This window comes from Rhea pennata, chromosome 6, assembly GCF_028389875.1.
Source record: "Rhea pennata isolate bPtePen1 chromosome 6, bPtePen1.pri, whole genome shotgun sequence".
Taxonomy (NCBI): domain Eukaryota; kingdom Metazoa; phylum Chordata; class Aves; order Rheiformes; family Rheidae; genus Rhea; species Rhea pennata.
The window spans coordinates 37,253,592-37,276,869 of NC_084668.1; the positions used below are offsets into that span (position 1 = coordinate 37,253,592).

A 23,278-nucleotide genomic window follows, 5' to 3' on the forward strand; every position below is an offset into this window, starting at 1 on the left:
CTGGCTATGTGTAGTCTCCTCCAGAACAGTCAGCAGAATGGATGATTTGAGCTCTCTTCTTCCAAACTTGTGCAGAGTCTGTCAGTTAGTTTCAAACCACCTCCTTTATTATCTGAAATTAGATTTTCTTTTTTTTTAATTTATTTTACGTTTTTGTGAAAGCAAGCAAGAAATGCTCATGTACTCCATCCTGATGGCAGGACTATAGAAGCACTAAAGTCCAGCTAAAGCGGCAATAACCCTTTGCCAAGGAGAGCAGGGAGAGGGAAAGGACGGAGCAGCACCTTAAACCAGCAGCATAATCTCCTCATGTCCACGTCCACTTGTCCTGATGTAGATTCTGCTGGAATGTTTCTCAGCAGATTCAACAGTGGGATGCAGAAAAACATGCATCATTGCTGGAACCGAGATTATTGTTGCTGTGTGTACTTCCCCATAAAAATTGTATGCCTTTCTGGAGGCAACAGGGCTAGAGCGCTAGACCGCATTTCAGCTAGTGCATGAGCTCACACTTATCTTTAAGCAGAGCACTGTCAAGTGTGTCTGTATAGAGAACATAGTATCGGGAGTGTGTTAGAGGATTCCCTGTCATTGGGTCACTCTGCGGCTTTGAAGTCAATCGTATCTAATGTCTTGCTGAAGAAGAGCCTTACTTGCAATACGGATAGACTTATGCGTTCTTTGCTGAATGCTGGCTCTGTAGTTCCTGCTTGGGAATTTTCAGAGTAATGCATCATCTTTTAGGGTAGTTAGCAGATCAAAAGTCAGACGTTGTAAAAGTCTTCCTCCATCCCCTTGCCCCCAGAGATAAAGGTGACCTTGGCATGTCACGATGTGAGTGAATGTTTGGAACTATAAAGAACCTTGAGTGTAGGAGTAGATTGGGGAATGAGTGAGTCATTCCTCTTTTCCCATGATACAGAGCTCTAAAATAATTAAGAAAAATCCCAAGACGCCCACAGATTTTGAAACAAAACATGCAATTTCTTACACTCTGCTTTTTTTTTTTTTTTTCTTTCTTCATTTGGTCTTTTTCATGCTTTTTAATATTATGGCTAGATAAACGGGATAAAGCAGGCTTTAAGTCATCTTTGCAGCTCCCTCATCTTGCAGCTGTTTTAGCCTCTGACACCTCTACAGCTGCTTTAGCTGACTTCAGAGCATGTTCCACAACAGTAATGTTCCTCATTGCCTCCTTGTTCTACGTTCACTGAATAGAATTCCCAGCTTTTGATCCCAGACAGAAAACACAAACTCTATACATGGAGAGTAGATCATACAACAGCCAGAGGAAATAATGGCCTGCTTTACAGTGGCACGTTAGAAACTGCTGATCTTGTTGCTTCTTCACAAACTGCAGACTGTATTCTGTTTCCCTCTTGTGATGTCTTGTTAACCAGGGCTTGTACTGTGATATCCGACAACTGATTCAGTTTATCAAGGAGGCTCATGGGAATGTCTTTCGGAGAGTTGCACTCAGTGCCCTCTTGGATAGTGCAGAAAAGTTAATACCAGGGAAAAAAGCAGAAGAAACGGAGCAAGAGCCGAAACCTTCTGGGAGCAAAAGGTTGGTGTCTGGGAAGGAGAAAGCAAACGTGGCTTCTATACGGCTGTATGACTACATGCACTGAACACAAATCCATGAAGTCTGAGGGCTTGTGTGTTTTATCTTCAAAGTGTAGTGTGGCAGCAGTCTCCCTTAAAAGTTAATGAACTGAGACTGTCGTGAATTTGCAGCAAAAAGTGTTAGCCCTTGTATACAGGAGACCCAAGAAAACAACCCAGTGGAAGCACTGGGAGGAGGAAAGGGTAAGAGAAGTAAAAAGTAGTGTGCGACACAGCTTTTAATGTGTATCAGATTCTGGGCAAGATTAGTGCGGTTTATCTGACAGACACGCTCTGGTATGCAAAACAAGGCCAAAAGAAATCTCGTTCTGACATGCTTCTCTATCGCAAAGAAACTTTCTCTTTTGAGGCTTGTCATACTGCAGTGTAGGAAAGAAGGATCAGAAAGGGTTGAAAAGCTCTAGAAGTCTTGCCCTTGCTTCTAAGACCTGGTGCGTATTTGATAGGTGATACAAATGAAGGCAGTAAGCTGCTAAGCAGTGGAGAGATCTCTGAAGCTGTTTCATTGTTCAGCAGAGCCAGTTTCCATGATGTGTAGCTATGTGATGATCATGAGATGGGACATCTATTTGCTTTGGCTGACAGTTTATGTTGTCTATGTAGATCTGAGGTGGGAAGCGTCATCATTGACAAAGGTCAGGCATCAGCTGCCCCTGATGAATGTCGTAGTTGCATCTCAAGCCGTCCGATGCAAACTCCAGAACAGTAAGTATATATTGAATAGTTTGACTGCATTATTGCTAACAGCTTTCTCTGGGGTTAGTGCAAGTGGGCAGGGCCGCAAAGACTCTTCTCTTTGGATGGTACAACAACTGCGTAGAGCATCTGTTCAGAAGTTGCTAGTTACATCCAGGAATTACTATTTTCAATGCCGCAAAGTGGCCTCTGCTTGATTTTCATGGGGAACCATTTGAAATTCTCAAATAAGACTGCAGTAGATCTGTCAATATCTCATGCTACGATAGCTTTGAATAGGGTGTTAATAGAGATGTTATCACAGCTGTTCACCGTGCTCTGTTTGCAGTTTTAGGGAGTGATTTCATTCCTTTTCAGCTTCCAAGTTGTTGCAAAGGTCATTGACCTTTTACTGCTTCCCAGGAGTCAGCCTACTTCTGACTTGACTTGGATCTGCAGTCTCCTGAGAGTGTTGCATTTCCTTCATCAGCAGAGATGCTTTAGCAATTCTCTTAATGAATGAATCAACCTGTTGTTAGGTGTTACGCATGCTTGAAGTATCTATTGCCCCCAAAAATCTACCATTTAATACTAAAGTAAATTTAATCAATGTTCTGTGAAATTGTAGAAGACTTTATAAATGACTTGTCCAGGCTTTGTTACAAAACCAGTGGCTATTTAACTTCTTTGTGCCTTTGAATCCGCATATGTCTTGCTAAATTGTTTTAGAGATGCACTGTTGGAAGACATTACCCAAGGGCCCAGAGCTCTATGTTACATATTTTCTTGTTGAACTGAGCCTGCAGAGTCTCACTGTTGCTGAAACTGCAAGAACAGAAAACTATTTACTACTATGCAGAATTACAGCAGGTTGTTCTGCTCTAAGCCCTGCCACAGCCATGGAATGTGTCAAGATTATAGGCAAATATACTGTTCCTGTTCCAATACAGTAATGAGAACTGTGACTCCAGCAGGTTTCTAAATGGCTGTCATGATGTCCAAAAGCTCTTTAGTATACACACTTGTAGAAAGCACTAGTGTAGTCTTGTCCAATATGGGTCATTTTGACCAAGAAGATGAGATGTTTGTTCACTTGTAGGAACTAAAAATTGGAATGACCTGCTGCAATGGGCAAGCTCCTCAGGTAGAAAAGATGATTATTTTCTGCCTTGAACAATATCAAGTATGTAGTCAAACTTGATTATGTCCCACTGAGAATAATGTTTGGAATTCAAAATGTAAAAACCTCAAAGAGCACAGAGGTTAGTAGGGGGCTGGGAGATAGAGGCCTCATTCCCCTCAGCATCCAAACTTCACTGAAATGCAGTTCACAGTTTGCATGCTTTTTTTTTTTTTTCTAGTGATGAGCAAATCCAAGGGGCTGTTCTGGGACGCAAGGACTTCTGGCGAAAGATGTTCAAGTCACAGAGTGCAGCAAGTGATACCAGCAGCCAGTCCGAGCAGGACACATCTGAGTGCACCACTGCTCACTCTGGGACCACCACAGACAGGCGCTCCCGCTCCCGTTCCCGACGAATCTCCCTCCGAAAGAAACTCAAACTCCCCATAGGTAAATGTATGTCTCAGCATATTCTCTTTCTCTCTCTCTCTATATATATATACTGCATGTGAGAGAAACACAGATATATCTTAAGACATACTGTATCGTAGTTCCTCATGGTCCAAATGTATTGTATATTCTCCCAAGGGAAGCTGGGAAATGCTGCTCTCACCATTTCACAGGTGGGGCACTGAGGCAGAGGGAAACGCAAGCAATTTGCCTAAGGTAACAGAGGGTATTTCTGGCAAACTAAAATATTGAACCTGTGTCTCCAAAGTAGTAGGCAGTACCCTAATCTTCTAGGCATTATTCCTTGCTATAGATGAGAAATATTCCAGGTAGCATTTGATAGACAAAGAAGGATCCTTTACAAGATCCTGCCTTGCATGATAGTTAATGCATGTAAAATGAAGAGGCTGCCTTCCCATTTCCTCCCATTTTTCCCATACCCTAGCATGGCCACTTCAGAGAAATATGCTAGAATTGTTAATAGATTCTGCTTGGAAGGCATTTTCAGAATTGTCCTCAGTGGCTTATTCTGTAACAGGGAACTGGCTGAAGCGCTCCTCCCTCTCTGGCCTTGCTGATGGCGTGGAAGACCTCCTAGATATCAGCTCTGTTGACCGCCTGTCTTTCATCAGGCAGAGTTCCAAGGTAAATGAATCAAGAGAGAGTCTTTGGAGTAGATTGCTATAGGAATTTGATATTGGGCTATTGCAGTTCACAGCAAAGTGAAGGAGTCTTGCTTTTAGGTGCAGATCCACTTCCCAGAGTCACAGAATCGATAAGGTTGGAAGGGACCACTGGAGATCATCTAGTCCAACTTCTCCCTGCTCAAGGAGGGTTACCTAGAGTGTGTTAGACAGGGTTGCATCCAAGCAGACTTGGACTATCTCAGAGAAGGCGTCTCCAACCTCTCTGGGTAACCTGTTCTAGTGCTCTGTCACTCTCACAGTGAAGAAATTCTCCCTCGTGTTCAGGCAGAACTTCCTGTGGTTCAGTTTTTGCCTGTTGCCTCCTGTCCTGTCAGATGAGACAACTGAAAAGGGTTCGTCCCCTTCCCCCTGACACCCTCCCTTCAGGTACTTATACACATTGATAAGATCCCCCCTCAGTCTTCTCTTCCCCAGGCTGAAGAGGCCCAGCTCCTGCAGCTGTTTTGCCTAGGGCAGATGTTCCAGTCCTCTGATCATCTTCATAGCCCTATGCTAGACTCTCTTCAGTAGCTCCATGTCTCTCTTGTACTGGGGAGTCCAGAACTGGATACAGTACTCGAGATGTGGCCTCACCAGGGCTGAGTAGAGGGGCTGGAGTCAGTGTTGGGTACTGAAAGGCTCCTGGGTAAGGACAAGAAGGAAAGCCTTCTTTCAGGCAATGAGTATTATAGCACTGCTGTTCCCTGGAAGCAAGAACATCTTTTTTTCCCTATATGCTTATTTCCTCTCTGCTCCAGTCATTGCACATTAGAGGAAACTACATTTTATGTTGTGGGGTATGTGTGTTCATTCTTCTGCTGTTCCATTACTCCCTTTCTTTTGGGCAAAAGCTCTGCAGAGCTCCACGATTTGCCATTCCATATTGCAGGATTTCCAAATTCTGTCCATCCCCAAATGCCTACGTGTTGCCCCTGCATAAGGCACGGCATGTTTTGCCTCCTCCAGTGCCGTGCAAGAAAGAGTGGTCTTACAGAAAGTAGCAGCTTTCTATGTTCTTTTCAAATCTGTAGACAGGCCACTTGGGCACCAATGATATCTTTTGGTGTTTTGAGTATATGGTCTAACGTAATGAAATATGTGTAAGAAACACAGCCTCAGTACAGGAGGATAAGGTCCCAAGATGACATGATTTTATCAGGAGAAATGATGGAACTGATTCTATGCATGAAGAAGATAATGGAGGCTGTGGTGTGAGAGTAGCTTCTTGAAGACTTCTTTCTAGAATCTACAGAAGACTAGGTTAAACCTGTGGTGTACTTGTATTTCTCTCTCGGTGAACGAGGACAGATGGACAAGTCCTGTCAATACATCTAAGGTTTAATTGATCAGAATGCATCTTCCTTCTTTGTGCCTTTACAGCCCCTTGTGAAAGACCAACCTTTTAGGTAGAAACCTTGAAAGTTGTGTTGCTATGGTGGTCCACTGTGCTGCAGCCATTCTGTAGATGCTTTGTGTCTAGGCAAGGAAGACCAGGAGGTGATGGGATAGAGTAGCCTGACCTAGCCTTCTGTTTTTGCACAGGTGAAGTTTACCAGTGCAGTGAAGCTCTCTGAAGGAGGGGGACCAGGAGGTGGCCTGGACAATGGTCGAGATGAAGAGGAGAATTTCTTCAAGCGTCTTGGTAAATGGCGCACCTGCCGAAGACACCCATCCAAGCTTCATCACACAGAAGAAAAAGATGGTTAGAAATCAGGGTTCTCGTCTCCTTTTTTTTTTTTCTTTCTTTCTTTCTATCTCTCTTTATTTTTTTTTAATCTTTCTCTTTCTTTCTGTATTTTGCCCCTTTCCCTTTTTTCCTGCTTTCTCCATAGTTTATGTATCCATTCTAGCCTTCTCTGACTTTTCAGTCTTCGTAACCATTTTCTTTCCCTTCCTCCTTCCTTTTGTTTTGATTTAGAAGAAGCTCTAGTGAAGTAGAATTCTTAAAAGGAAAGAAAGAAAAGAAAGAAAGTCTACCCAAATTAAGCAAACGTGAAATTTGGGCTTTTTGAATCAAACTGAATTTGATCAACACATTGAAAAATTAATGCTTGCTTCAAAGCACTGATTCAGTTCAAAATTAGGTGCGTAAATCTTTCATTGCCTAGTATAATGATGGGTGTTCCATCAGTTGTTTTGTTTGTTTGTTTTTTTTTTCCAATTTGTGACCATTTGACAGTTTTAGCAGAGATCAACACTGATGAAATGGAAAGCCCTGCACAAGCCTTGTTATAATTATCTCTTTTCTTCTGTGTTTGCATGTCTAGTGTCTGCATACCATTCGTTACAGATGCTGTCCCTTTTTTCTTAGCTTACAGTGTAATAATAACTAATTTTCCTTTCCAAGGAAGTATATTTAATTGCAGTGCATTTTTTAATCAACAATCTTTGAAAAGTGCCTTTATAAATAGTACAAGGTCATAATATATTCCTTTTTCAAATGTCATGCAGCCATTCATATGCTCATGTCTTCAGCTCAGAGTTCTCATCCTTGTTGCCAGGGAGACAACCTCGTATCTTCAAGTTACATTTCTGTTCAAAAAGAAAAAATCCAAAAACACAAAAGGAGTAGATTTTTTTTTTTTTTTTTTTTTTTTTTTCTTTTTTCCCCAGCATGGTTTCTGCAGCTTTTACAGTATGTTCTGTTCTGTTCTCTGGCATTGTTTTTTATTCTCTCACTGTGGCACTGCAATGCATGTATTTCACTGACATCTGTCCCAGACCTGCAACGTAATGCACACAAGTCATTGTTCAGGCAAGTGAGATAGCAGAGTTTGAGCACATTTTGCCAGTGTTAACTGCCCATCATTTTACCACTGCAGAAATACGGGTGGTGGTTTTAAAGTAGCTCCTAGATGAAGGTTGTTATTCCTTTACAAGGCAATACACTAGACCAGCAACATGCTGTTGCTTTGTAGATGAAACTACTCCCACAGTGGAAGGAGCTGCATTGTTTTCCTCATCCACTACTTTGTGCTGAAGTAAAACTGGAATGCTCCCCCCATCTTTTGCCACAGCTCTTACTGGGAACAAACAGTTGAAGGGCGCTGAGATCTTTAAACTGCCACAGCTGTTTCTGCAGTGCTCACATGCTCATATGGTGTCCTTCGTATTTTCTTACAGGAAGTAATTTTTTCATCTTGCTAATCCTGATTTTACACCAGTGTGAATTTGCTTCTGTCTAGAGTTGTCATCTTCCTGGTCTAGTGGCACAGGCTTAATTTTGGCTCTGTGAGCAGCAATAGCATTGTTCAGCATGTGTGGCACATCTTATGTCTTTACAAAGCTGGAATGACATGCCTGTTACCATCTGTGAATTTTGAAAATGTTGTCCGTATATCAGTCTTCTGTGATTAATATCAGACTTATGTAATTGCTTTAACGAGGAGACCTTGATCTCTTTCACCTTCCAGTGAGAGAAGGCACGTATGTGACGTGCTTGGTTTTGACTTACGATATGTGTATTAAAAATACTATGATAAAAGTAATGCAATGAGTTAAAGAAATAGACCCTTGCATGTGAGTATGAAAAACAGGCAAATTGTCTAGTGATGTTGACGGTGAGTGTTGGGACACTGCCTGATCACTATCTGAATTAAAGGGAGTTTTTCAGGTTTATAAGGTGAAGTGTAACAGACATGTCCCTGTCCTCAGGGATCTCTGGTACACAATAAAAGCCACATACCAATAGCAAAAATGTTAGTTTAGTTGCACATGCCTGCATGTGTACATACAGGCATGTGTGTAATCAAATCTGAGAGACCTTTTCAGGGTGGGATGATTTAATAATACAGTAGAACAGCAGCGTACAGAGAGCCTTGAACTTTACAGTGCTTCTGTTTCTTCCATAGAGACTGTTAGGGTATATGTGCTTATGGAGAAGACAGTAGAAGGCTGTTGAGGGTGGATGGGCATCAGGGACCTCAAGATCTGATCTTTGAATACTGCTTCAGGATGTGTTTCAGCCTTCTTCTTGTCATTTGTGATGCTATGGCCATTGCTATGCTCATGCTTTTTTCCATGTAGTTCTTCCTTCTGTGTTTTGGTTCTCTTAATACTGTAGACCTAGTTTAAAAGAAAAAAGAGAGAGGAAAAATTACCTTAGAATAAAAAAAAGAGTAATTTGTCCCATCATAAAATATGAAATGTAATCTTCATCATGGTGCATCATCCAGACCGCTGGAAATTGTGTATGTCAGATATGCATGTATGTGTGTGTATATATGTGTATCTATACACACATGTATGTGTGTAAAATCTGTGTGTGTATATGTATACATGTATACACACAAATATATACACATTTATGCATAGCTAAATGTTTTCTTGAATCTTCTTTTTACCTATGCTAAGAAGATAGCATATATACGAAGTAAGCAGCAGTGTGCTTTTATGAGAGCCTTAATGATTTCCTCAGGCACTTACTGAAGGCAATTTGAGTGACCATAGAGGTTGCCAAAGTTTCAAGCCATACAGCACAGCTGAATTACAGCACAAATCCTGCTTTCAGGGATGATGTCAGATTCACAGAAGAAGCAACTGCAAGGTGGGAACTTCTTGAACATGCAGTGTCCTCTTGGGTTAGGAAATGGTCTCTGCTCACTGGTTGAGACTGTCAGCAGGTCTGAGTCACACTAACCCTCTGTAACCTGGTGAGGGTTCCCCTGCTTACAGCAGAATTTTCCCCCAGACAGGCTTTGTGGAGGGTATCTGTCAGCTGCCTCTGGAGGATTCTCTTGAAAAACTTCAGCAAAGTGCAGGGCTGGGACTGTGAAGACTTGCAAAAGGCTGTAGTGATTGATTGTAGGTAGTACTGCTGATCACAGAGAAAGTCAAGGGAGTCTGCTATCACTGTGACAAACTCTCTGCTAATCCTTAATTTTACTGGGGATTAGAGAGCTTGTCTTTGACAATAAACTTAGACTTTGTAACAAAAAGTCAAGTTTCTGTTCTTTAGCTTGTACAGGCATAGCTCTAACATGAGCCCTGAATGAGAAACATTTGCTTGTTCTTCAAATAAACATGTTACGACAGCTATAGCAACTGGGCTCAGATAGCATGCTACACGCAGCAGGTAAACAGGAGGGGCTGGGAAAAAAAGGGATGCACCCACTCATTTATGTAAGTGTTTTACCTGTTCTTTCTGCTTTTTAAATTTGTTTGTTTGTTCCATCTTGATGCAATATATCCTAAAATATGAACGTTTTGTTTACTAGAAAACTGTGTATAGCCTCATTGGAGAAAATGTTGCAGACATCCTAAAGAGATCTCTTGAAATCTGATCCGCCTCCCTCTTCAGTAGGGAAAAAAAGATGATCCATATTGTCCTTTTCTGTTGTGACTATTGTTTGTATTACACAAGTGCCAAGTGATCTTGAGGAGTAAGATCACAAAGGAACTTTGAGTTTTCAGTCATTCTTCTTTCTTGAGGAAGAAGTCAGTCCTGCACAGTTGATGTTTTGCCTCTTGTCTTCCAACGCTATGTTTAAAACTAACCTTGAACTCTTCACTCAGTGTTCTGCTCTTTGGTGCTTTACACTTCAGTATTCTCTAAACTTACATACTTTCACAGGTAAATGGGGAGAGTATTACAAATAAAGACAAAAAGCCCAGAAGCTGGCCATTCCTGCTTTGGCCAGGCATCTTGGCCTTGAAGCTACTTTTTTGAACTCAATAAGTAGAGTTTAAAATCACACTTGAAGCTGGAGAGGGTAGGGGTGGGTAGCTAGCTTGATTTTTTCAGAAGCAACTCTTACGTGGAGCTTTCCATCCCAAAGTATGCAAGACACTTCAAGGAGAGAGGCTGGGTGATACCCAGGAACTGAGTCCAGTCTCCCTTTGTTTGTTGTGGTTGTTGCAGGAGTAGTTAAGTTTAAAGTTTGTGGGGTTTGTTTTTGTTTTGTTTTGGGGGGAGTGTAAAGAAAGGACAGTAGTTGATTCCCACATTGAACATTTGTAGTATTTGCTACTGATATTTCTGTTGTACCAGGTAGTATGATATTATTAAATTAATATATAAGGAATAGGGTTTATGCATGCTCCACTGTAAGGTGAAGTTAGAAGCCAGTAAAAAAGATAGCAGATTATTCGGGAAAAAGAGATAGTAAGTTTGCAGCTTTGTGTTAAAGAGGTGAGGAGGAAGTGCCATATTCTAGTTCACCCCATATTTGAGTAGTTCCTGAGCTTCCATATCAAGTATACTGGAATGTAGTTTTAGGCAGACATTGGTATGGCAAAGACCAGGTTCTAGCTTGCTGTATGCCTCTCTCATTTAAGTCATGAATCCTGTAGAAATGCCCCTGTTATCCTCAAGATAGCATATTAAGGTAAGGAAGGGGTTTGGATCAAAATTGTACTCATCAGGACTTCTGTGCCACGTTTTTTTTTTATTGGTGAGAGACTGTGTTCCCTTCTTCCTCTGCCTGCCCTGCATCCCCTCTCTGCACCCTGCCTCTTTAGGTTGCCATAGCTTTGATGATCACTTGACCTCCAACCAAGAAGGAGGAAAACCCAAGAATGTTGTGAACCTGGGAGCAATCCGCCAAGGCATGAAGCGCTTTCAGTTTCTCCTGAACTGCTGTGAACCAGGCACTATCCCTGATGCCTCCATTTTGGCAGCAGCCCTAGATCTTGTAAGTCATTGACTGATACTTTTTTTTTTCTTTTTTTTCTTTTACTTACTGAGTGACTGTGTGTGCATATGCAGTGGTCCATTCTAGTAGTGTTGGTCATGCCCATGCAGCAATCAAGTAAAACATTAACTGCTGGTGTCGTTAGCTGGAGATTCGTGTCTGGATCTTAGTAGCTTTAGTGACTGGATCAGTATTCAGAGAAAATGGGTCTTTTATTATATGGCTCCTCATAACCAGATTATTCCTAGCACAAAATTTTTATTGTCAGACTTAAAATACTGCTCACAGTCATTCAGCTGCTTCTTGTACTGTCAACACTAACCTACAGGAATAATTTACAGGATAAAGAATGAAGACTGGATAACTACCTGGGGAAGGATGGTAATTCCACTCAGAAATTCTGGTAGGGTGTTAAACAAATTAGGCAACAGTGAGCTATTAGTCACTAGACCCAGTAAATGGAAAAGCTTCAAATGTCAGTGTGCATGCTGTTAGATGCAAATACTGCTAATTTGCAGGTCCAAACCACAGAAGTGACACAGGTCAGTCCCTTCTTCCTGACACAGACCGTTTCCTCTGCATTTCTGCAGCTCTCTGCTTCTTTTCCTTTTTTATTCTTTTTTAACATTCCTTCCAGTCTCTAAGGCAATAGCTTTCATCCTGTGGTTCCTGGACCAGTGGGGTCAGTGAAATGCTTTTTGGAGGGTGTTGCAAAGATAGTGAAGAATAATCAGCCCATTATTAGTAACTTCTCTGCACAGTAGTCTTCCACTTCATAAATATTTAGATGCGTGTAGATTGAAGAAGGTTGAAAGCTACTGCTCTAACTTCCATCCTCTCTATCCTTTTGTCTCCCCAGCTCTTACATTTTGACCATTGTGCCATCTGCTTACGTTCACTTTTTACTCACTGCTGGATTTATCAGGCCCATGAACTCTCCCGTTCTGCTAGTGCTATGCTACTGTGTCTTTTTCACGTCTAGGGAGGATTTACTCTGTGCTCTACTGCTTCATACATTCTTCCTAACCTTGCACTTTTAGGCTGCAGATTCAAGTCCAGTCTGCATTAGTACTGGCTGAAAGTCACTGTTACTATCTGTTCACCGTCAGCTTTAGTAGTTTGACTGGTACCATCCATCTTCCGTACTAGCACCTATGTTGGCGTTAATTGACCCTTCGGCCAGAAGCTGTGGAAGCAGTGGTTCATATAGAAGCCCATTTTACGCTCTCACCCTCAGAAATGGTTCCTACCAGTGAGGGTGTTGATGCAAGCTTGGAAGGTAGCCTAGGGAGGCAGTCACTTCTACTGTGTGTGCTACACAAAGAGAACTTAATTCTCCAAGTCTGTCAGGCTGCCACCATATTGTGAAATCTAAATTATCAAACACACGGAATGTGAGGTGCATGGGCAGGGAGGTGCTGACTACTGCCGATTATGAGCTGCAGTATGTCACTAAGGTTCCTTCTGGGGATGCAGTACTCTGTATGTGCTAATAAATCAGACTGTAAATCTTGGATTGACAGTGATGTCCCTATTGCCTGAAAATACCTTGTTTATTTTTTAAAATATGCCATATGCTTAAGCCACAGACCATTACTGTGTGCCCATATATGAAGTCAACTGAAAGCCTAGTGGTGGTAGTAAACTTTTTGAATATGTCTATTCTGATCTCCAGAGCTGACTTAAGGGAACTTCACAGTTTCATTTCCCACTGAAAGATGCCAAAGGTTTTGGTGAGGGACTGAATTGTTAAGATAGTTGTTTCTAGCCAGACCACATGGTAAGAGGGCATTCTTGTTAAAGTTTAGGTATGGAATCTGATTTGGATATGGTGTTTGTCAGCCCCTAGTAACTCATTTGGAATTAGAGTAGAAATTATTACAGTCAATAAAATAGCGTTGATTTCACTGTGGCTTTCACAAATAGGAATATGTTATGTAAAAAGCGTATTATATTGCATTACTTGTATTCATACAAGTACTTCTGTGCATATAAAGCACTAGATAAACTTTTTAGGGACTTCAGTAATATTCTCATGTCAAGTCAGTGCTTTCAACATATTTTAATTCAGTTCTAGACAGATTTCAGTTCTGTTTTGACAAGCTAACTTTGGAGTTGTTCAGGCTAAGACCGCTTCCATTTCATATCTATATATTTACTCTCAGTCTATAATCATCTAGTGAAAACAGGACTGTATCACAGCATTTGCTGTGAAGACTCTCTGTTTCTCAGGATTATATAACCAGTAAGGTTATTACAGTGGACTCTCTGGGCCAAGGACTTGCTACCTGTAATTTAGACTGCGATACAGAGCAGAAAAGCAGTATTCAAGCTGCCTGAAGTCCTGCTATTCGTGCTTTCTTGGACTTCTGCTGTGTGTTCTCAGAGAGGTGTGACTTGAGACATGAAGCACAACATTTATATACGTGGATTTGTAATTCCCTTACCCAATAGAGGAGAGCTAGACAAGCTGGCTTGAGTAGCTTACCCCTTTAGAGGATATGCACAAAGTGGATATATATGCCACAAAGCAGAAATTATTAACACCTACTGGGATACATACACACTTTCTCTATTGTCTTTCACTGTATATTCCTTGTAACATGAGCAGTCTGAGAATGACACAACTTAAACTACAATCTGTCATTTCAGTGGGCCTGAATTGGACTGTTTCTCTGTTTTCTAATCATATTGCCTGCAGATATCCTCTGGACTGAGAGAGCTGCTCTATGCAGTGGTCTCATTTTGAAGGTAGCTGTGGATGTTAATGTGAGCTCAAGTAACCGAGGTGAGAATTTCACAAGGCTTGCAGCTAAAGATGAAGGAAACCTTGTTTTAATCACAGCCTCGGGAGACCTTTTACAAATATCTGCTCAGCTGGCAAGTTGTCTACAAAGTACTGAAAATATGTGGAAGTTAAGTCACCTGTACTATAGGTTTCAAAAGGTGACAGCTTGTCATTTTACTGCATTACTAATGGTAATGTATGCTGTTACAGAAAATTCTCCCATTTTATTTCAGTAGAGCGTAGCCAACAAAGTATTGTGTTTTTTTTTTAACTTCTATTTTCAAGCTTTTGAAATAATAGTTGGAGTCAGGTTTGATGCAAATTAAAAGCTACTTAAGTCATTTTACCTGTCTTAGTTGCTATGGCAACCTTTAAAAAGGAAAGGAAAACAGCTACAATTTCAGTTCTTAAGCTTTTTCAGCATGCATTTCACACACATTTTCACAAGAAATTCCATTCTTACAATAACCTAAAGATTTCTGATTAGTCTTGATGTTCATACAGATTTGCCACAGTGATTTAAAGAAAGTAGTGAAACAAAAATAAATCATTACCTCCATAATGGATGCAACCTATGTATTGAACTAGGTGTTGCTTTAGGATTAGAAACTATGTAGTAACATCCTTGATTGAAATTTATAAAACTACAAGCAGTTTATGGCTTAGCAAACATTTAATGGCAATTTATAATACCTTGCAGGCTGATCTCTATATCCCCAACTGAAATCCAGACATAGTAATAATAAAATTGAATCTCTTTCCCTTTAGAAGAAACTTCAGAGGTTGAAAGGCAAGTGATACAATATTTCAGTCTATTGTCAAGTTTCTGCACAGGGTTCCAAGAAACCACTCCCTGGCTTGGCATTAAGATGTTACTTTAAGTATCCTAAAATAATTTAGATTGAAAGGGATCTTCAGAGATCATCTAGTCCAGCCCTCTGCTCAAAACAAGTCTTAATTACATAATGTGGCTCAGGAACTTACACAGTTGAGTCTTTAACACCTCTAAGGTTAGATTCTGCAATCTCTCTGGGCAACCTGTTTCTGTATTTGTTCACTGTAATAGTAATTTTTTTAACAATATCTTATTGGAATTTTCCATGTTTCAACTTGTGTCTGTTGCCTCTTGTCCTATCACTGTGCACCTCTGAGAAGAGTCTGACTCTGTCTTTTCTGTATCCTCCAGTCAGGTACTGTTGACTGCAACAAGGTCTTCTCTTTAGCCTTCTTTTCTTAAGATTGAGCAAAACCACTCTCTCCTTCAGTGTTATCTTCTCCAGTCCCCTGGCCAGCTTAATGGTCCTCTGCTAGACTTGAACCTATATGTCAGTATCTTTCTTATATGGGAGAGCCCAAAACCAGATAGAGTACTCTCTTGTGCTATCACAAGTGCTGAATAGAGGGGAAGGCTCACTTTCCTGGACCTTTCAGCTACGTTCATACTAATACAGCCTAATACATACTAATACAGCCCAAAAATGCAACTGGCCTTCTTTGCTGTAAGGGCCTACAGTTTGTCCGCTAGGACCTCCAGATCCTTTTCTGTAGGACTGTCTTCTAGGACAGTCAGCTCCCAGCATGTACTGTCACATGGAATTTTTCATCCCAAGTGTAAGATTCTGCATTTGCTTATGCTGAACTTTATGAGGTTCTGGTCAGGCTATTTCTCTAGCCTGTAAAAATCTCTCTGAATGTCAGGCCTGCCCTCAACCATATTGACTGCTACCCTGAATTGGTCTCATCCATAAACCTGCTGAGAGCACACTCCATCCCATCATCAAGGTTGTTAATGAAGACATTAAAAAGTACTGATCGTATCAGTTACTGGCCACTAGCTGGACTTTGTACAACTGATCATAACTCGCTGAACTTCATCACCCACTTAAACAGCCAGTTATTTCACCAGTGTGATGATAAGGAGTCTGCTGGAAGACTGTGAAGACCTATTACTTGCATAGAAAGTAATGAGGCAGGATATGCCTTTGGTAAACCCATGCTGGCTGCTCCCCATCATCATCTTGTTCTTCAGACATCCTGAAATGACTTTGAAGAGGATTTGCTACATCACCTTCCTAGGAACTGTGGTGAGGCTGATCAGCCTATAGTTCCTTGGACCCTTCTTCTTGCCCTCCTTGATGTGTGTGAAATTTGCCTTTTTCCAGTCATCAGGAACCTATCCCAATTGCCATGATTTTCAAGGATGATAGAAAGCTGCCTAACAATGATATTGGCCAACTCCTTCAACACCCTTGGATGCCTCCTATCTGATCACATGGACTTGTGTTAGTCCAAGTTAAGGATCCCTAACAATTTCTTCTCTACTGTGGGTATTACTTCACTCTCCTAAACCTTACTAGGAGATTCAGGGACCTGGAAGGCCTGAGGACAAGCCTGACAGGCAAAAACTGTACTGAGTATGTTTTCTACTGATCTCAGCTGTTTCTCTGTTGCTTGTCACTAGATCTCCTGCCCCCTTGAGCAATGCGCCCACATTCTCTTTACTGATTTCTTTTCCTACTGATACACTTAAAACCTTTCTTGTTGCTAATCACCTTCCTTGCTGCTTTCAGCTCCAGCTAAACTTTGGCTTTCCTGAGCTCATTACTACATGTGTGGGCAAGGTGTTTGTATTCTACCGAAGTAGTCTGTCCCTGTTTCTACCTTCTGTGTCCTTTCTTTTCGTGTTTGAGCTCAGTCAGGACCAACGTGTCCATCCATACTGGGCTTCTGCCATGCTTAACTTGCTGCACTTTGGAAGGACCATTCTTATGCTTTAAGAAGACTATCTTTGAAGATGAGCCTAATTAGACTAGTGTCATCTGATTGGTTTAAGGACTCGGGTGGAGAAATATGAGCTTTCCTTTGGCCAGTTTAGAACATGTGTGAAGTTTATCCCCATTAGACCTCTCCAATACGTCCTCTAAGATGTGTGAGCTAATCTGTTCTAACATGTATACCTCTTGTTGAAATGTCATAATGGGAGTGCTTTACAGCAGGTTTGTTCTACCAAGTAGTAGGAGAACAGAAGCTAAGCCTAAGCTGGAAGAATAGTAATACTTGCTAATGTCCTGGCTTAATGATACCAAAGGTGTTAGGAAGATTCTGTTGCTCCCCTGTCCCTTTTTCCGTATGAGGAATATATGCTCATAGGAGGATATGCAACCTGGAAGGAAATCAGAAATTGCACTGAGCAGGTCATGCATTATGGATCAGTGGAAACAGAAATGAGGAGATATGTCATGGCTTCTATCTGGCTCTTTTTAAACGTAACTAGAGAGGCTGAACTAACTTTTTTGAGGTAATTCTCCTAGTCAGTGGTTAATAATTCACTCATGACCTTTCTTGCATGTATGTCCTCAGCTGCTTCTCATGCCAGACTTGCTCTATGGCTAGACAAAGAGCAGAGCTATCTAACTAGCATCTTTGGTACTTGCATTTACATTATTTACTTTAGATTGTTGCTGTTTTGCTTCCCCCTCACCCCCAAAGAGATTGGGTGGTTAGAAATGAATTTTTATTCAAAGTGCCTTGAAGAGGATAAGGAAGGGCAAAGAAAATTAGCACTGGTAAATTGGTCTTATCAAATTTACTGTCCTTGAAGAGAGAGCCAGATCTAAAAGCTCTTTGGTCATAAACCTCTCCAGAACATATGTATTTAGACAGTAATGTCATGCTATAAAATTCCAAATTCATTCTGTATATGCTCTCACTCAGGTCTTTGCCTTTTTTGTTATTATGTATTGAAAAGCTCCAGTGGGAGTACTTGAAATGCTGTTAAGAAAAATGTGGTTTTATTCATGTCAATTTATACAATGTAAAAACAATTTCCAAAAGGCAAAACAACATGGTAGATCTAATGTAGAAAGTAGATCTTGAATGGTTTCGTACACAGGGAGAGTCTTGTGAGATTACTGTTACTGTGTTGAGTTTTGACAGTGACCGTGGTAACTTGTGTTCTTTTCAGCTATGTATCGCTGCCTGATTCATTTATCTCCATTTGTGATGTGTTTCTCTGTGGTGTGAGTTCATCCCTGTCCATTCTGTTACATCTTCATCTTTCTCTTGCTGCTGCTTCAGGTTGCTCTAAGCCTCAGGTAAGCTATCACAGGGAGCTTGTGCCCTGTGATGTTGAGAAACTTCTCCTTCACGCATAGGGTCTTTTAAGTGGAACTCCTGTATCAGCATACGTTCTTCCTCCCTGTTGCCTTTAATCCTATGTACTCGCCTTTTGTTTAGTATTTAAATGATTCCATAACCTTTACAACATGTATTTTTACAAGATTCCTGTATGGCAAGAAACTGTGATTATATTATCAACTAAAATAGGAGACTAAGGCTGTGGCTTCATCTTCTCAACGCTTACATATCTCCAGGTCTGGATAAGGTTTTACTCTGTAAGGATAAAATAAAATCCTCACTTATCCTGCATCCTGTATTTCATGCAGGCAACAAGTAATTTGTGATGGTTTTCCCAGGTGCTAGATACAAGATTTGTTTCTGGCTGTCACTGAGCATCTGACTTTGAATTTCTGCCTTCCTGGTCATGTATTGGGTTACAATCTTGGGCCAGCTGTAATGTTACTCTTATTCAATAGAACTGTTAGAAGATTGTTATTTTTTTTTCCTTCGTTTGAATAAAACATGAATAAAAAGCTGCAACAGGATGCTGTATGAGAAAGCAATTAGTACATATGTTAACGTAGACGGAACATAATTTTTCTGAATCCTGAAAAAATAACGAAGACTATTGCTTTCAAACTCCTAAACCTAACATTGAACTTGAGCACTAAATTTTCCAATGCCTGCTAAGGCCAGTGAAGCTAGGCCAGTAAAATTATATTGATTTACACCAGTAAAGAATCTGGCCCTCCATATCTGATTGTTATTAGTACAAAGTAGTACCGTTTCTAATTTCAGCAAGCATCCATTCACACTTCCACCTCAAAGCTGCACTGACAGAAACTAATCGTGGCATGAAAAAGCTAAGATTCACGTGCCTATACTGTCATTTGTGCTAAAGAAAATTGGACTCACTCCTCCAGTAAAAGTGTCAGCTGCGTGCTTTCATTTTTGATAGTTATAAAGAATGGATTATAAAGGGGTAGCAAAATACAATGTTGCTTATAATGTGGCACTTTTGCCCCTCTAGTGGCTGGATTAAGTATAGCTGTTCAGTGTTTATGGGTCTTGAGTTTAGCACTAGAGATGAGACTCATGCAGAGAGGGCAGAGATCCTGATTTCAGACTTTGGAGAGATTGCTCGATCTGTGACTCCGTGATAACCTTCTGAAGCAGTCAAACCTCTAACGTTTGGAGAGCTTTTAGAATGCATTTGTATTTAAGTGTGGTGTTTTTTTTTTTTTGTTTTTTTTTTTTTTTTTTGGCAAACATTTCAGGAAGCTCCTGTAGTGGCGAGAGCAGCCCTGTTCCTTGAGTGTGCACGCTTTGTTCACCGCTGTAACCGTGGCAACTGGCCAGAGTGGATGAAGGGCCACCATGTGAATATTACCAAGAAAGGCCTGTCCCGTGGACGTTCTCCTATTGTAGGCAACAAAAGGAACCAGAAGCTGCAGTGGAATGCAGCTAAGCTGTTCTACCAGTGGGGAGATGTAAGTGTTTGTCTCTCATGTACTCCCATTCAAAAATACAGCAAAATATAATAGTAGCTGGATCATATGTAGAATTTCAATCCTAGTAAAATTGGGGACTTACAGCCTCCCTTCAAACTAGCACTTTATAGCCTGTCAGGATCAGCTGTTCTCCTAGCAGAAATAGACTTTATTAAAATGTAACGCTAGCCACTCTTGTTCAACTTGACGATTCATCTGGTGCATTGTCCTATTTCCAGCACTTGTCTTTTGGGAATGTGTAAGGAAGAGTAAAAGCAGTCTATATTATACTTACTGCTTTTTCCTAGTTTGCAACTACATTTAGCCCTGCACTGCTTGAGCTAGAAGATGCTCAGTAAGTAACCTTCAATGGCGCTCTCTTCAACATGCTTGTTCAGCCTCTCTGAGGCCATACAAACTGTTAACCCTCATCATCTTTTGGTAGGGAATTCCACGGGTCTGCTACATGTCATGTGAAGAACCATCTCCTTTTGCTTGTTTTGAACTTGGGTCCTTCAAGTTTCATTTGATGCCACCTTTTCGTGATCTCTTACAATACGTCAACTAGTCAGTAGTGCTGTCTGCCTGCTCAGCACTTACTGCAAGTCATTTCACACAACTAAAAATAGTGGGAGGAGTTTCTTTTATAGTATCAGATATGTAATACATGTAATATGTCTGGCTGAAAGTCAGCTTTGTGCTTCTCACTTTTTTATAAAAAACCTTTGGTTTTGTGAAGTGAGTGTCCCAGGCCAGGGGAAAGAAAGGAAAAGAGGGAAAAAAGGAAACCCACAGAATTTGGAGGGATTTGAAAATCAGATAGTCTGCAGTCTTGGAGTACTTATGTAAGCCATGTTAAAAATGTCTCCTTAATCCATGTTCTCCTAGGTTAAAGCAATCTATGCTCCTCATGGGAACACATTGCACAGAACCCTGAGCCAGTGCTGACCCACAGCAGTATATCCCCGCTATACAGTACAGCCCACAGGAGAGCCTAGCTTTGGTTTGAGCACAATCTAGCCTCAGTATGTGAACTAATAATAAACTTGGCTATTGTCCTGCTCCTGTTTCTGAAGCTAGGCCAGTGAATGCTACCTGGGAACCCCTGCCCTACTCTCTGTTATGTCTCAAGCATAGTTGACTATCTTAAACATCACAACATAGAGATCAAAGTTGTTTTTTGGTTTTTTTTGTTTGTTTGTTTGGGTTTTTTTTAAGTGAATTTATGAATTTATTTGCCTCTGGTATTTCAAGAGGTCACCACATTAGCCTAACACCTTTGAAAACTCCTTCCAAGCATGGAACATGAGATTTGCATGCATTGCTACCAGTCAGGGCTATATACTTCTCCTGGTGGACTTTATGGTTCTAGACGTTTCTTCAGTTTCTGTGAAAATTGGAGCAAGTGAGTAATCATTAAGAGGCAGTTAGATTCCCCTCTAACTACCATTTTTAGAAACTAAAATAGGCTGAGTTTAAAAAAAATCCAGGAAGGTTTTGTTCTCTAAATGTTAAAGTACTACCACATGATGCAAGAAGGGAGCAACGACGTGAGAATGGAGCCAGGGAATGTTGATGGCCAGCAGCTTCTGTTTAACCTTTCTATGCTTCTGATGATTAGTTAGCGTAACAGAAGGAGCAGCTATACCTTTAGGAAGGAGTACATAAGGTACACTTCTTTTTTAGTAATTAAGGCTATCCATTTCAAGTAATTTCAAGTATAGGCCTTGCTAGCCTGGGCCTGAGAAGTAGAAGAACAGAAGATATCTCTACTCAATCTGAGGACATTGGAAGGGAAACAATTACAAGGAACGTTTGACTTTGGACACTTGAAAATCAAGAAAGTTCACTTCTGTTTTTCTTGTCCTATAATATTACTGTGAAAAATGTGCTGTAGTCTGTGGAAATGAGACTTTCCTGTAATCCTCACTGATATAGCTGATGATTTAGCATGGTTCAGCATGTAAACAGAATGGCATCTGTAAAGAACTGCTGAAAGTGAAAAAAATATTTATTATCATCCTGCCTAACTCTCAGTTATATCTACATATGGCACAAGTTAAAAGAACACTGTCAAAGTGGGGATATTTTATTACAACTTGTTGTTTCGTATATTTTAACTCTCTTTTTATATCTTGTCCCCTCTTGGGATCTTTTAAATAAAATGCACTTTTCTGTGGCAAATGCTGATTTCATTATATGAGTTTCAAATAGAGCAAAACCATTGTTCTCTTTCCCCTTAGTTTTAGTAGCATTATAAGGCATATCTGGATGCGTTCTCCACTCCAGGAATGGCATGTGTGTGTTAGCTGCTTAGCCACACCCCAGAGGGGAAAAGCATCACTTTTATCCTAGTCAAGAGAGGATTTGGAGCATAATCTTTACCAAGCGCTTTTCTTCTTGTTATTGCACCCTTGGAAGGTGCCCTGCTGCCCACTAGCATTCTGTTTCTCCTCACTGGAGGCTGGGAGAGTATACCTACAAGAGCACTGTCTGCACCACACGGCTTCATGCTTCAGGGTTGGTCTGCACATAGCACTGCGGAGGTACACTCCTTTACATTCTTTTAAGTGGTGGGAAGGGCTGCTCCTCTGTCTCTGCTTTTGCCTCCCAGAAGCTGTTTCAGTTGAAGCACGCTGCAAGCGCAAATAACAGCTGCTTGCTAAGTCTGTAAGGCTGAGCTAGAAACCTGCAAACTATACTCCATTTCTGTGTGTTAACTGTATAGACAGTATCAGCATGCTGGGCAGAGATACTGTGCACATACAAACCTCACTAAGCAGCTCCAGTATCAAGAAGATGGTATACTTCATCCAGCCCATCTCTGCCAGCTCAGATGAGGTCCTAAAGCTGACAGCCAGCCTGCGGTATGCAGAAAGGTTGGACCAGATCAGGCTACTCAAAGTTGCGTATGCTGTGCTTTTGTGCCACAAGTCTGGCTCTGTGCTACCAGAAAATTCTTGTCCGCACTGTACAACACATCATCCTTGGTGCTTTGTAACAGCAGAACTGCTGCTTTGACAGGAAGATCCTTGAACAAAGGAAAAAAAGTGTATTAGTCTCAGAATGAAATGAGGTCTTGTTCTGTCTGTCTGTCTGTCTGTTTTCACTCCTCTTTGCAGTCAAGAAGGTTGGAAATCTGTGCTAATTATGGTGATCCTTATTTGTCTGTCATCACGTATTGTGATGTAGGGTGCCATTGTAAAAGTTTAGTGAGACCAAGAAGGAATGTAAAACCTTCCTTTCCTACTCAGATCCTTTAACTCAACCTTCCCAGTATCCACCAGAGAATACCAGTGGTAAATTCTTCCCACACTAGGTGAAATTTGGACTTCCCCTTACAGTGATGAACCAACTGAATCAGCAGTCTCATTTGTGATGCTATCTTTTTGAATGATAGACTGGTCAGGTCTGTCTATCAGCTGTTTCAGTTGAGAGGCATTTTCTTTTTAAGTGTGGTGTGTTATCTGTTTGCTGGGAAGACCAAGGATAATTCATGTGGGCAATACATATTAGAAATTTAGTGCTCAATAGGTAGGATACTGTAGGATTATGTATGATTGTTTTATTCTTAAGATACGCAACAGAGCATAAATAATACATGATAAATTATTCCTTTAGAGAGAGGCAAGCCGAACAAATGACTGAAACACGAGTGGAAAAAAAAAAAAAAGTGAGGGGTATGGAGTTTA

At 40.9% G+C, this 23,278-nt stretch overlaps 1 protein-coding gene across 3 annotated transcripts in view; it reads left to right on the forward strand.

Annotated features, from left to right (window-relative positions):
• The window catches only part of UNC80 (unc-80 homolog, NALCN channel complex subunit), a 134,680-nt gene that overhangs the window by 36,125 nt on the left and 75,277 nt on the right, over positions 1 to 23,278 (forward strand). For 2 of the 3 annotated variants that reach the window (XM_062578655.1, XM_062578656.1), the window contains exons 17-23: positions 1,401 to 1,567; positions 2,230 to 2,331; positions 3,663 to 3,877; positions 4,410 to 4,516; positions 6,100 to 6,199; positions 11,017 to 11,189; positions 19,374 to 19,586. In XM_062578655.1, coding sequence (XP_062434639.1) covers positions 1,401 to 1,567; positions 2,230 to 2,331; positions 3,663 to 3,877; positions 4,410 to 4,516; positions 6,100 to 6,199; positions 11,017 to 11,189; positions 19,374 to 19,586 — 1,077 coding nt within the window. The remainder of the gene's footprint in view (positions 1 to 1,400; positions 1,568 to 2,229; positions 2,332 to 3,662; positions 3,878 to 4,409; positions 4,517 to 6,099; positions 6,200 to 11,016; positions 11,190 to 19,373; positions 19,587 to 23,278) is intronic. The other variant, XM_062578654.1, reaches the window with a different exon arrangement.